At 32.6% G+C, this 13,885-nt stretch overlaps 1 protein-coding gene across 1 annotated transcript in view; it reads left to right on the plus strand.

Moving 5' to 3' along the window:
• The first annotated feature begins 4,442 nt into the window (after nucleotides 1-4,442).
• The window catches only part of LOC148305031 (uncharacterized), a 101,237-nt gene continuing 91,794 nt past the window's right edge, over nucleotides 4,443-13,885 (plus strand). Inside the window, exons 1-2 of the mRNA XM_088267353.1 lie at nucleotides 4,443-4,878; nucleotides 5,471-5,509. Coding sequence (XP_088123479.1) covers nucleotides 4,443-4,878; nucleotides 5,471-5,509 — 475 coding nt within the window. The remainder of the gene's footprint in view (nucleotides 4,879-5,470; nucleotides 5,510-13,885) is intronic.

Consider the following 13,885-nt stretch of genomic DNA (forward strand, 5'->3'; position numbering starts at 1 on the left):
CTTCAGAGTCGACATTCGGAAAGGATACAGCACTATCTTGATGTCCTTCTGCACACTAGTGCTATGCAAATTTGAATTCAAAATTAAAATAGAATAAAGTTTTCGAATTGTGATTCAAAATTGAAATACAATAAAATTTTCGAATTGTAATTTTAAAATGAAATAGAATAAAATTTCGAATTGTGATTCAAAATTGAAATACAATAAATTTTTCGAATTGTAATTTTAAAATGAAATAGAATAAAATTTCGAATTGTGATTCAAAATTGAAATACAATAAAATTTTCGAATTGTAATTTTAAAATGAAATATAATAAAATTTCGAATTGTGATTCAAAATTGAAATACAATAAAATTTTCGAATTGTAATTTTAAAATGAAATAGAATAAAATTTCGAATTGTGATTCAAAATTGAAATACAATAAAATTTTCGAATTGTAATTTTAAAATGAAATAGAATAAAATTTCGAATTGTGATTCGAAATAGAAATACAATAAAATTTTCGAATTGTAATTTTAAAATGAAATAGAATAAAATTTCGAATTGTGATTCAAAATTGAAATAGAATAAAATTTTAGATTTCTGATTCGAAATGGATATATAATAAAAAATTGAAATTGTGATTCAAAATTTAAATATAATAAAATTCCATATTTTTATTCTTAATAAAAACATAAAAAATGCACCTTCTCTAATAACTTTTAAGAAACATCTGAGACATTACTATGTATCATTAGAATCCCAACTGTCCATCAAACCTCCTCCCTTAGTTTTTCCCTCTACACATCACAAAGTTAGTGCTTCAAATATAAAATATACTATTTAATTATTTATTCACGTACTAATATTTGATTTTTTATTTTGTTTCAGATACCACCCTTTGCCAACAATAACGCTCATCAAAACATCTTACGATTTCATCAAACTGTGCTAATTATAGCTGTCAGACATCATAAATACTAAGTACATACATAATTATTGCCAACCTTAAAACTTAGTTACGAAAAAAGTCTCAATATTTGTCTTTTGGGACCAAATTCGTAACTTTGTGGCAACAACTATCCATTTTGTAATGTAATCGTTTCTTTTTACCACCAATTATTAAGAAATTTGACACGTGTTTCGACGCAATTAACATCATTATCAAACACCGTATGTGAAATCAGAACCTTAAACCTGATGGAGTCAAAAGTCTTAATTATGTATGACTTGATGTATGGACGTGAAGGTAGCTAGGAGCGTATGCCAGGACAGAAGAGTGTTGGGTTTCATCCTCTCTGCCTACCTTGCACAGAAAAGGCGTGATTGTAGTAGAAGTATGTGAAATTTAGATAAAATTTGAGAACAGTGCTCTAAGGACGTTGAAGGATGAGGAAGGAATAAAAAAACAAATTGTCGTATATAAGTACAAATTTGTAAAGATGGCTAGCGGTAAGTTTTGAAATGGTCCGACGATGCCCTCGTATGGCGAAACAGCTGTCAGAAAAAAATCAGTAGCACCTACTACTACTTCTACTAATGCTGACACTTATCTGCATCCAATGGTACATAGGACACTGCATCAAATCGATTCAAAGTAAAAGTCGTTTGTAAATTATATACAGGCAAGGTACGAGTCTAGGTTAATATCATATAAATATTGGAGTAAAAAAACAGCCTGGTATTTATTTTAACCCCTTTGGAGTCGAACCCGAGACCTTCGGCATGCTAGCCAAACGCGCTAACCGCTACACTACGGAGGCGGACAAATAATTTTACACATTTTTTTTACTTCTCAACATAGATGAAGGATACACTAACACTTCCGTTTTCTCCTTCCTGTATGTGGTCGTGAGATGTCAAAAAATTGAGAAAAACCAGATTTTTGAAGAAGTAAGGTAGGTGACCCAAATAAGGCCTACCTTATTTTTTTTATTTTCTAACTAGTGGGTTTATAATAACAATTCACTGGTAATTTAAAGTATAAATATTTATTTATTTAACTTTGTTATAATTGAAACCAAATTGCTTTAAACACAAAAATCACACTTTTGTGAACACAAATAACTAAAATATCTGGTCAAATTATAAGCTTAATAATAAAAATTATAAGCTTAATAATAAATAAATTATCTGGTCAAATTATAAGCTTAATAATAAAAATGAAAATGGTATTTTCTGGCGTTTCTCATGTGTGTGATTATAATCCAGGATTCGGATCTCACATACTAATATAAGAGTTTCTGCTTAATAAAAAGCTTCTTTACATCTCACCAATAGATGTCTGTAGTGAAGTTCTAGTGATTCATGAACAAGGTTTCTAAATTGGTTCATATATATATGTCGAACTTCCAAGAATTTGACTAGTGTGGTTGTCAATAATGGGTAGAATTGGTGAATGTTACACGTGTGTAAAGTGATCACTTAAACCAGCCTATGACGGTCGTAAGCCCCGTAAATGCCTAGACTTCCATATTCTTCTTCATCTTTGATGAGATGTCAAAATATAACTAAAATGTCACTTTTGCCTTATTGGGAACCCTGTGTCTTAATAAAGCCCAATTAAAAACGAGTAAACATTCAACTTTTTAATGAATAAAAAACGTTATCAATACGGATATTAAATCTAATGTGTACCCATTAATTACTTTTGATCATTATAGATCAGATTTATTTTTTGACATCTCATCAAAGATGAAGAAGAATATGGAAGTTTGGGCATTTACGGGGCTTACGACCGTCATAGGCTGGTTTAAGTGATCACTTTACACACGTGTAACATTCACCAATTCTAACCATTATTGACAACCACACTACTCAAATTCTTGGAAGTTCTATATATATGAACCAATTTAGAAACCTTGTTCATGAATCACTAGAACTTCACTAGAGACATCTATTGGTGAGATGTAAAGAAGCTTTTTTATTAAGCAGAAACTCTTATATTAGTATGTGAGATCCGAATCCTGGATTATAATCACACACATGAGAAACGCCAGAAAATACCATTTTCATTTTTATTATTAAGCTTATAATTTGACCAGATAATTTATTTACAACATTTTGAGTGTGTCCAAATACCTACTATCTTAATTATTGAATTATTATTTATCATGTAAAAGTACTTTATTAATCAGCCTTTTTCATATTTTTTTAAACAATCTCCTGAACAGTAAAATATTTGATCATTAATATTGTACACATTCCAAATGTTGTAAATTTTACAATTATTCAACAATAACTCGACGAATTTCCCAATAGTCGTAAATATTTTAAGAAATCAGTTTTGCGCGCCGTTTCATAATGCTGTTTTTTTCTCCTCTCAAGGTTTGTTTTTTTGAAACTACAATTGCATATCATATTATACTTATCCGTGACTAATGGAGTTTTTCAGCGTATTTCCAATAAAAATGGATATTTTTAGCCGGTCGCTTATATTACTAGGCAATATTTAAATATAATAAAACATTTTCAGTTGCGTAAACTGATTTATTCAATAATCTCAGTCAGTCGCGTCAAAAATTATATATATATATATATATATATATATATATATATATATATATATATATATATATATATATATATATATATATATATATATATATATATATATATATATATATATATATATATATATATATATATATATATATATATATATATATATATATATATATATATATATAAGGTGTGTGTGCGGCAAAACGGTGTATGATAGATTTCCTAATGTTGATATAAGAAATTAATGCAACGCTAAGATTAGCAATATCGATAAAATCAAGAAATGAGTGTTGAGATGGTTCGGACGTGTGGAATGAATGAGTGAGGACAGAGCGGTAACATAAAATTATGCGGTAAATGTGGTTGGTAATAGGAGCAGAAGAAGACCGAGGAAACTTGGCATGATCAAGTATTTCAAATACGAAATGAGGAGATGCGTGAATATAGAATATGCGAAGATTGTTTGCAATTGCATTGATGTGGCGTTCTGTTCTCTCTTCCTACCCCTGCATGGAAGCGACGTGATTATTAGTGAGTTATTTTATTCATAGACTCAGTTACGAATAATTTTACTCATGATTTTTTTTATATTTATTACAGTATCTAAAATAATCTAAAATAAAAAATATGTATTTGAGAAAAGTTAACAAAAGTTATTAAAAAAGAACTTAAAATAATTCATGTGTTAAAAATAAATTAAAGTGAAAAATAAATTAATCGTGAACAAACTGCTGGAGTCATAATCCAGACATTTAAAGTCGTTTCCGAGGCAGATATAGTCATACTGGCTGAAGATACAGTAATTCCTGAGGCAGTCACAATTGTTCTCAAACGAATCTTCGGTAAAACTTGAGGCAGGCGTAGTCATACTGAAGGCAGCGTTGTCATACTGAAGGCAAACTAGGTCATTCCCGAGGCAGTTGCAATAACACAGTAAAACTGGATCCGTCGTGACCCATGGAGCGCGTGATGGAGTTGCACTGCCACTCTCCCGGGCAGCAACAGCACACCATGCTCGAACGCCATGACCTCCATGACCGCCATGACCTCCACGACCGGCAAGACCTCCACGACCGCCAAGACCTTCACGATCGCCAGGACCTGCATGTCCGGCATGATCTCCACGACCGGAATGACCTCCACGACCGGCATGACCTCCACGACCGGCATGACCTGCACGACCGGCATGACCTGCACAACCGGCATGACCTCCACGACCGGCACGACCTGCAGGACCACCACGATCTACAGCAGCAGCAGCATGTGCTGAGCGTGCTCGGCGCCGGGCTGGACACGAATGGTGATTTGATGGGTCACCATAAGCTGATGCACGCCAACACCCAGGATATGATGGGAGGGGGGAGCGGAAGCGGAAGTGATCCGGGCGGCGGTGGTGAGTGCCTTCTTTACATTTGATTTTTCTTACTTAGGCTAGGCTAGAAGTAATACCACATTAGTATGGTGTTTTTTTTATCTATGATTCATTGTTTTTTTTTAGTATTCCAATCAAATCTTAATTTACTGTTACGTATTATAGACAATAAAAAATTCGACCAAATGTCCGTCGGATAAATTTAAGTCGGTCAAATGTCCATCAGCCAAATGTCCGTCGGCCAAATGTCAGTCTGCCAAATACCAGTGGGTAAAATGTCCGCCATCCATAATCTGTCGGACAAAAGTCCGCAGGTCAAAGGTCTGCCGGCCAAATGTCCGTCGGCCTAATGTCCATCGGCGAACATCCGTCGGACATATATCAGTCGGCCAAATGTCCGTTGGCCAAATATCCATCGGCCAAATGCCCATCGGGTCGAAATTAAAGTGTATTTTTAACGTGACCTTTTTTGCTTTGCACGATTCACATTTTTCTTACCAAGCTTCATGTACAATATAATTTGCGTACATATTTCAATTTATGCACTATTTTTGTATGGCCTACTCTGATTTAAACTGTGGTGTTTATTTTTTTTCTTCTTTTTCTTTTATAGAAGACGGATACCATTCGCATAACAGCCAAAGTGGAGACGGTAAGTGATTTTTTTTGTTTAACACTTAATCCGAATAATAATTGACCTACAGTAGAACCCCGGAAATCCGAAATCCGAACAAGACTTTGAAGAAAAACATTTGTTGGAAAACATTTTGAAAAACATGCTAACTTTGAAGAACACATTTCGGTCACTCCTTTCAAGAACATCATAAATCAAAAAACTTGATTTTTCAGGAGAACGTTTTTAAAGTTTAACAAATATAATACAATGCATTAAAAATAAATATCAAGCCACTTATTGAACTTTTTACTGTGCAACAGATCTTTTTAGGTAAAACCTGAAGGTTTTTTCTCCATTTGAAAAATATTTAGTATTTTTAAAAAAATAACTAAACAATACCTTTTCTTCAAAATGCAAAAATAACACTTTCTGCCCTGTAGCGGGTAAATATTAAGTTAAAAGTATGCCTCTTTTGCTGGGATATAGTACATTTTCAGGGGCATTCTGAAAACATGCACAACTGAAAATTGGCGATTTTTTTATTTATGACGTTCTTGAAAGGAGTGAGCGATTTAATATTACATGAAATTATTAACAGTATACAGTACTGTACCTGTATCGCTACTCAAGTACTGTTTTATTAGATTGAAATGTAAAACAGTTGCTAATAATGTATTGTACATATATCATTAAAGAAACAACGTAAATAATACATCAGTAGCAGTCGACGTTTTTTAAATTTAAAACTGTGTTATTTTAAGCAAAGATGGAAATACAATTATCAAATTGTGATTCAAAATTAAAATATAATAAAATGTCTAATCGTTATTCGAAACTAAAATCGAATAAAATTTCGAATCGTTATTTAAAATCAAAATAGAATAAATATTCAAACTTGATTTCAAAAATAAAATAGATGAAAATTTGCAAATTTTAATTAAAATATGATATTTATCGAGGGTTGAATTTTTGAGATGTGCAGGCGAATTTGAAACCTGTGTATTATTTTAAGCAATTTTTTCTTTGAATTATAAGTAAATAACGTTTGAATGTGATAGAATTTCGTTGGAAATATTATGCAATATGAGCTAAGGATTTAAAAATAATATTAAATACATAATACGAACAAATCATCCCTTCTTAAATCACCCCCTATTTCGACGCCAGTACGTCATGATCCTACAGGATCTCGCAGGTACATAATTTGAATTTCCTTCTTCCTTCCACTGTGACTGATTTTTCTCATACGCTGAGACGACGTGGATTGATGACGCCATCTTCTGTCATAATTTGAAAAGAGGATAGATACAAAACGAGACATTAAGGGGGAATTCTCAAAATTCAATTTCAGTAAGCGGACGACCACGCAAGAGGTCGGTCGCGACTTGTTTTTAGAAAATACAAACAACATTTTTTTTAATAAATAGTGGTATTTACTAGGTAAAACATTAATTCAAAATGGATAGATTCTACCACAAAGTGACAGCCGAATCAGTTAATGAAAAAACAAAAAATGTCTACTTTCTAAACTCCTTGCCTTTCAATAACTCTTTGGATGAGTAAAAACCATAAATTTATTTCGAAGAAAAACTTTTTTTTTTCAATACAAAAACGCTGTTTCAAGAAAAAAATCCATTACGTCAAATGTTACCTGGGTTCAAGGGAAATTAATTTGCTATTTAACGAATACTAGGCCTTTAAGAAATAATATTTCGTGATATAAATATAATTTTTCGTTCATAATTTTATTTATAAGGTCTGTTCACATGATAAGTGATAATTTTATGAAAAAAAATTAATAAATAATTCTCTAACTAATGTCTTAAATAATTGTACAGATTATATGTATATTGTTTACAAATCTCCTTTCAGGAGGGTAGCTTTTAGCCGAACATAAACTAATTATGATGTAGATACTAAATATATTCGTGTGGTGGAGATCCATATTTTGATTTCTGTAAGGGATGAACAAAATTCAAAACGGCCTATTAATTTTGTTTTTTTTTTTAAATAACATATTTTTTGTACGTTAATAATGCATAACTAACATACAAAAAATATGGAAATAATGTACGTAGTTGGAAAAAGAAGCAGAGGAAGTCCGAGGAAAACTTGTCCAATACTTGAAAGCGGCCGGGTCAGGAGTCGCAATAATCGTCAGGTATGTTTGAGGAGATGCATGAATGTAGAAGAGGCGAAGAATGTTTGCAAAGATAGAGTGGTGTGGCTTCCGATTTTCTCTGCCTACCCCTGCGGTGAAGCGGCGTGATGGTTAGTTAGTTAATAATGCATAACATTATCCTTATCATTCGTCGTTCAATTTGTGTAATGCTACTTAAAAATGGTATTTTAAGCTTTTAAGTGGTATTACGCAAAGGGAACGATGAATGATAAATGAGTGTTACGTCCCTACTCTTCACAACCCTTATTCACCAGATTAATGTGATATTCGTTTTAACCATTTTTAATTTAAATTAAATAGTATTTTAAATTTAAATTTCACATGGTAAACACCACTATTTCTTAAAATCTATTGTTACACAATTATATGCATTCCTCATCATAATCAAACACACGATGTTTAAAAATGAATACATAGAAATACGTGTCAATATACATTTTAAGAAAATGTGGTATGTACCAAGTTATGTTAAAATAATAAAAAAAAATGGTTAGATACTAGCACAAAGTAACTTTAGCCGAATTAATAAACTAACGAAATATTAAAAATAGAGTACATACTTTAAAATTATCAAATGAGTGTTTTAATTAGTTTATTAATATTTTTTTCAAATTATGAATTTAAAAAAATATTTAAATTTATAAGTCCTGAAATGATTTTCAGCCCTGAATTTCAGAGTTGACACAACATCAAAGGACACTCAGAAGGCGATGCAAATTGCGAGGTTGTGGTTTGTTAGGCACAGCCAAACAGGCTGCTAGATCAAAACCACCCCTACACTGTGTGTGGCGAGCGTCGGGGGAGGATCGAGGGTGGTTTCACAGCCCTTAGAAGGGGATCGGAATAGGATTATAATAAATAATTACGCAATACCGATTATTCCGCAAATTTAAATTGTACATTTTAAATTCAAAATTTTGTCCGCTCCGTAGTGCAATGAATATGAGTAATTTTTTCACTCTAATATTTATTCTATATTTCCAATGGTGCATAGGGCACTGCATCACATAAACGCAATGTTATCTTGATCGTTAACACATGAAGGAAAGGTGATCAGCCCTCAGCTTCAGGTACCAGTCCAGGGTAATATTAAATAAATATTAGAGTGAAAAAAATCACTAAAATATATATTTATATTTATATATCTATATATATATATATATATATATATATATATATATATATATATATATATATATATATATATATATATATATATATATTTATATTTATATATATTTGACCCCCCCCCCTGGGAATCGAACCCGGTACCTCCAGAACGGTAGCCGAACGTGCTGATCACACCACGGAGGCGGACAAGCCTTCGTGTGGTAAAGATCAAGATAACACTGCGTCTTAAATGTACATAGATATTCGTTAAATCACCTTCGTAAGTTTAGGATAAATTACACAAGTATATTACGAAATCATCGAATTATTGTATAAAAATATTTTTGTTTTTTTTTTTGTTCTTTAAATGAATGAAGTAACAAAGCATTTTTATAAGTCAATCACCGCAAATATTTGCCATCCGCTTCCTATATAAAACGACGAGGAAAACCTCACAACTTCCTTTTAAATATTCACAGATGCAGCTGTCAAAAGATTTACCGTTCGTTGATGTTACGTACTAATCTACAGGGTACTACGAAACTCTAAGCACAAAAGTTTAAAAAAAAATAGTGTGTCCAAATTTCATCCATTCATTTTCATTCAAACCCTTATCCGCACCCCAATGGTGCATAGGGCTCTGCATCATATAAACGCAGTGTTATCTTGATCGTTAACACACGAAGGAAAGGTGATCAGCCATCCGCTTCAGGTACCAGTCCAGGGTAATATTGAATAAATATTAGAGTGAAAAAATCACTTTTATTTATTAGACCTCCCTCTGGAAATTGAACCCGGGACCTCCAGAACGGTAGCCGAGACCATTACACTACGGAGGCGGACAAATACTTGTTCATAATTCTGCTGTTTCTCCACTTAGGAGTTATTATTACATTTCCACATCTGAACGCAGATGAAAAAGAACACGAATATCTGGGTATTTACAAGGCTTATGATCTGTCTCAGGCTGGCTATCACTTTAAACACTGTAACATTTACCATTCTACCCATATTTGACAACCACACCAGGTACTAAATTTTTTGGAACTCCTACGTATATCATAAAGCTTATGTCGATTCATGTGTGAGTTCATTTCATCCATCTATGATTGGTTTGAGAAAGTCTTTTTTTACATACTGAGAGACGCCTGAAAACATGATTTTCAATTTTTTTACAGCTTATAATTTATATTATTTTGAGAAATAAAAAGGCTTTGTTTTTTGATCCACTCACATTTTTACTAACAACCAACTAGTTTTGGCAACAGCCTGTTGCCCTCTTCAGGGTTTATTTATGACTGAGATTTGACTGAGTATGACCGAGTTTATTTATGACTGAGCATGAGTATGACTGAGCATGACCACTGCTGACAATTCGTCGGCAGTTCTCGTCAGAACTTCGGGACGCGGATCTGACTTGAGAGGATGCAAGGGAGCTGGCAGCCGACAGAAAATCCTGGAGACAGTTTATGGACTCCATATGCTCCACCTAGGGAGTGGATATAGTTTTTTTATGACTGAGTTTATTTATGACTAAAACCCAGAAGGGGGCAACAGATTGTCGCCGAAACTAGTTGGTTGTTAATAAAAATGTGAGTGGATCAAAAAACAAAGTCTTTTTGTTTCTCAAAATAATCTTTCACTATGATCCACAAAGTTCATGCTTTCAATATTCAAAATATAGCTTATAATTCGACCAAATTATTTTATTACTATCTTCTTTTATTTTATCTGAAAGAATAACTCCTAGAGTAACAAGGATTTCTACACACACAAAATTTTTTTGCTTAATAGCATTTTAACTTTCTCTCTAGTGTACTGTAGTTTTGTTCCACCCGATATTCCATTCCAGCCACACCGAAACCACACAAATTTTACAATAATTATCCAATAAACCAAACAATTCGATTTCCACCTGTCAAAAACCGCTTTCGGCTTAAAATAAAATCAAATAAAACATCGTAAAATCAACATCCGACTGGCTACTTTCTTAGTTTCTACAATAAAACAAGATTATCACAATTATCTTAATTTCAAATTATTTATATAACAGTGTTTTAGAAGTTACGCTACTTACTAGCTAGCGTCGCAAAATGAAAATTTATTTTTTGTATATTTATTTTTTATTATTTGTCCGCCTCCGTAATGTAATGGTCAGCACGCTCGGCTACCGTTCTTGAGGTCCTAGGTTCGATTCCCATGGGGGGTAAAATAAATAAAAGTGATTTTTTCACTGTAATATTTATTTAATATTACCCTGATCACCTTTCCTTCATGTGTAAACGATCAAGATAACACTACGTTTATATGAAGCAGTGCCCTATGCACCATTTGGTGTAGATAAGGGTTTTTAATTAAAAAATTCAATTATTTATGAATTTGGTATTCTTCTTTCTCTGATTGGTGTAGGCTCTGTGGCCTGTTTTTAAGAGGGATTAGCCTCCTGCTATGTCGATTCCCAGTCGATACATCTCTTTGTTGGTCTACCATGGAGTCGTCTACCTTGGGGTTTGGATTTGTCATTAACTTTGTGAAAAAACATGATGATTTAAACATAAATATAAAACATTGTATAAGACCACTTTTAAGTTCATTCTAGTTTTGATAACTATAGATATTCTCATGAATAGGTAAAAATACAAATACAGTCGAACTCGGTTATAACGAGGATGAAGGGACCGACTGAATATGGGAAATTGTTTTTGAGACACATCTTCAAAATAAATTACAAGTGCTTTTTCTGTTTTTTCCAATAAAGTATCTCTTGAGTACGATGTATGATTTGATCTTAACTTTGTGCCAGTGAACAAGCACACTTTAACGGCTGTAACCTGCACTAGTCTAAATTTTAATTTTTTTTATATGAATTCGTATAAAAAAAGTCTTGAACTACATACAAAAATAAGGGATAGGTTCCATTCCATTTAAAAATCGCATAAAAAAGATCCGTATTAAAACAGACCCAAGTGTATATTATTTAGCAATATATACTGTTCATCTTTCTGCATATCATTAGTATACTTACGACCGAGTTTGATAGAATTTGAGGCGTTTAGTGCCTTCTTCCTCTGTCTATTTTTTAAACTAAGCCAATCAGCTTTCAAAGTGGGTACTTCTCAACAGTTTTTGTTTCATTCAACACCTCCATTCACGGTATTATCGCGTCAGCTGCGGTCGGCGTCCTGCCCGGCCAGGATTTGAACCCGAGACGGCAGGAAGTGATTGCGGTCGGGGATGAGCCTCGAACCGGTTGCCTTAGTATCGGTCTATTGTCGGACACAATTTACTCCACCGCAATACCTTCATACTTGCCTTAAATAGAGACTTCTTCAAATATCTAAATTTCAACAATGATAAATTATTATTTATTTTTTGACATCCCATCAAAGACGAAGAAGGATATATAGCCGTGTTTAATTTTGAATATATTACCCAAGAATTCAATATGGAACTCTACCAACTGTCTGCAGTTACAATAAATATTTTTAGTGTATTCAAATACTTCAATTATAGGAGTTATTTTTCATATATTTTTTGACATCTCAACATAGATGAAGAGGAAATGGAAGTTTGGACATTTACGGGGCTTACAACCGTCATAGGCTGATTTAGGTGATCACTTTACACCCGTGTAAAATTCACCAATTCTGTCCATGATTGATAACCACACTACTCAATTTTTGGAGCTCTTAAATACATTGATAGAACTCGTGACACACTACATGAGAGTTGCATAATTTTCTTCATCTATGTTGAGATGTAAAAATGTTTAAAATAACTCCTTAGCGGAGAAAATCTTAATTTAGGAGCAAGTATTTCGACACAATCAAAATATTCACACATGGTGTTTGAAAATGATTCGGAATGCATCGAAACACATGTCACAGTAGATTTTAAGGAAAAGTGGTATTTCCCAAATAAAACTAAAGAATTAAAAATTAATAAAAAATATATAAAGTGGTCGAATTATAATAGTCTTATTGACAGGTCATTTAACCCGTTCGATGCCAAAGGCGGAAATATAAAAAAAACTGACAAAAACAAAGGTTTATTAATCCCTGCTTTTAGATAAAGCTTATTTCCGATTGGAACTTTTTTCTTATTTTTTCGGACTCACTTTTTTACAACCTGCTTATAGAGATGTATTGTTCAACGAACAAGATTATTTAGAAAGTTTCCTGCTTCATTAAAATATTTGATAAAATTTTACCTACGACGTATACTTAGGAATTAACAGTCGAAATTTGGTATTGCGAGGCCTGAACATCGCCTAAAAAATAATTAATATCATTAATTGATTCGGATGTCGCTTTGTGGTAATATCTATGTTTTTTATCAAAAATTTTACTTCGTAAATACCACTTTAAAAAAAATACATTTTGAAACATATTTTGTGTCACAATATATTTAGGAAATAGTATAATGTAGTATCGAACATAGTCCCCCATAGGAATCGAACTAGAGACCTCCGGCGCGGTAGATAAACATACTAACCACTATTCCTTTTAAGGGGTGTTAGGTCACTTCATGACTCGCCAAAAATTTAAAAAATGACCTTGGTAAAAGTGCCTTAGTTTTCGAGATATTTCCACTTTTATGATTTTCCCGCAAATCCAACCCTTACATCAGTTTTTTTAGTGCCTTGTGCCACTTTTTCAAATTTTCATCTTTTTGGATTCTAATTTATGTTTTACAATACTAAATAACTATTCTGTTGGTTACAGTCCAAAATATTACTAATACTGGCTTGCCTTGGCGGAGAAAAAAAATATAATGCCTGGTCAATGATTTTAAAATGAATCTTAAGATTTAAAAATAAAAGCCACACCAATAACATATATAGATTAACACATCTATTGAACATATTGATAAACATTATAGAAGTATTATATTTCTCTTCATTTTGTTTTACGTGTGACCGGGTATAGATAATATAAAATAAAAAATACAATTTTAAAAAAAAATCCTCCCTTATACGAATATTATACCTCCCTTACAGAAATCTCTTTGAAGTTGGGAGAGATGAATAATTAATTAAGCACTATTACCGCTATGGCATAATGTTTGTATCTAATAACTTAATCAGGCTCGACCAATGGGGTTTGCGGTTCCACGCCCAG

Source organism: Brachycentrus maculatus, unplaced genomic scaffold (genome assembly GCF_059751285.1).
Source record: "Brachycentrus maculatus isolate JH-2025_06_01 unplaced genomic scaffold, ASM5975128v1 h1tg000293l, whole genome shotgun sequence".
Classification (NCBI taxonomy): domain Eukaryota; kingdom Metazoa; phylum Arthropoda; class Insecta; order Trichoptera; family Brachycentridae; genus Brachycentrus; species Brachycentrus maculatus.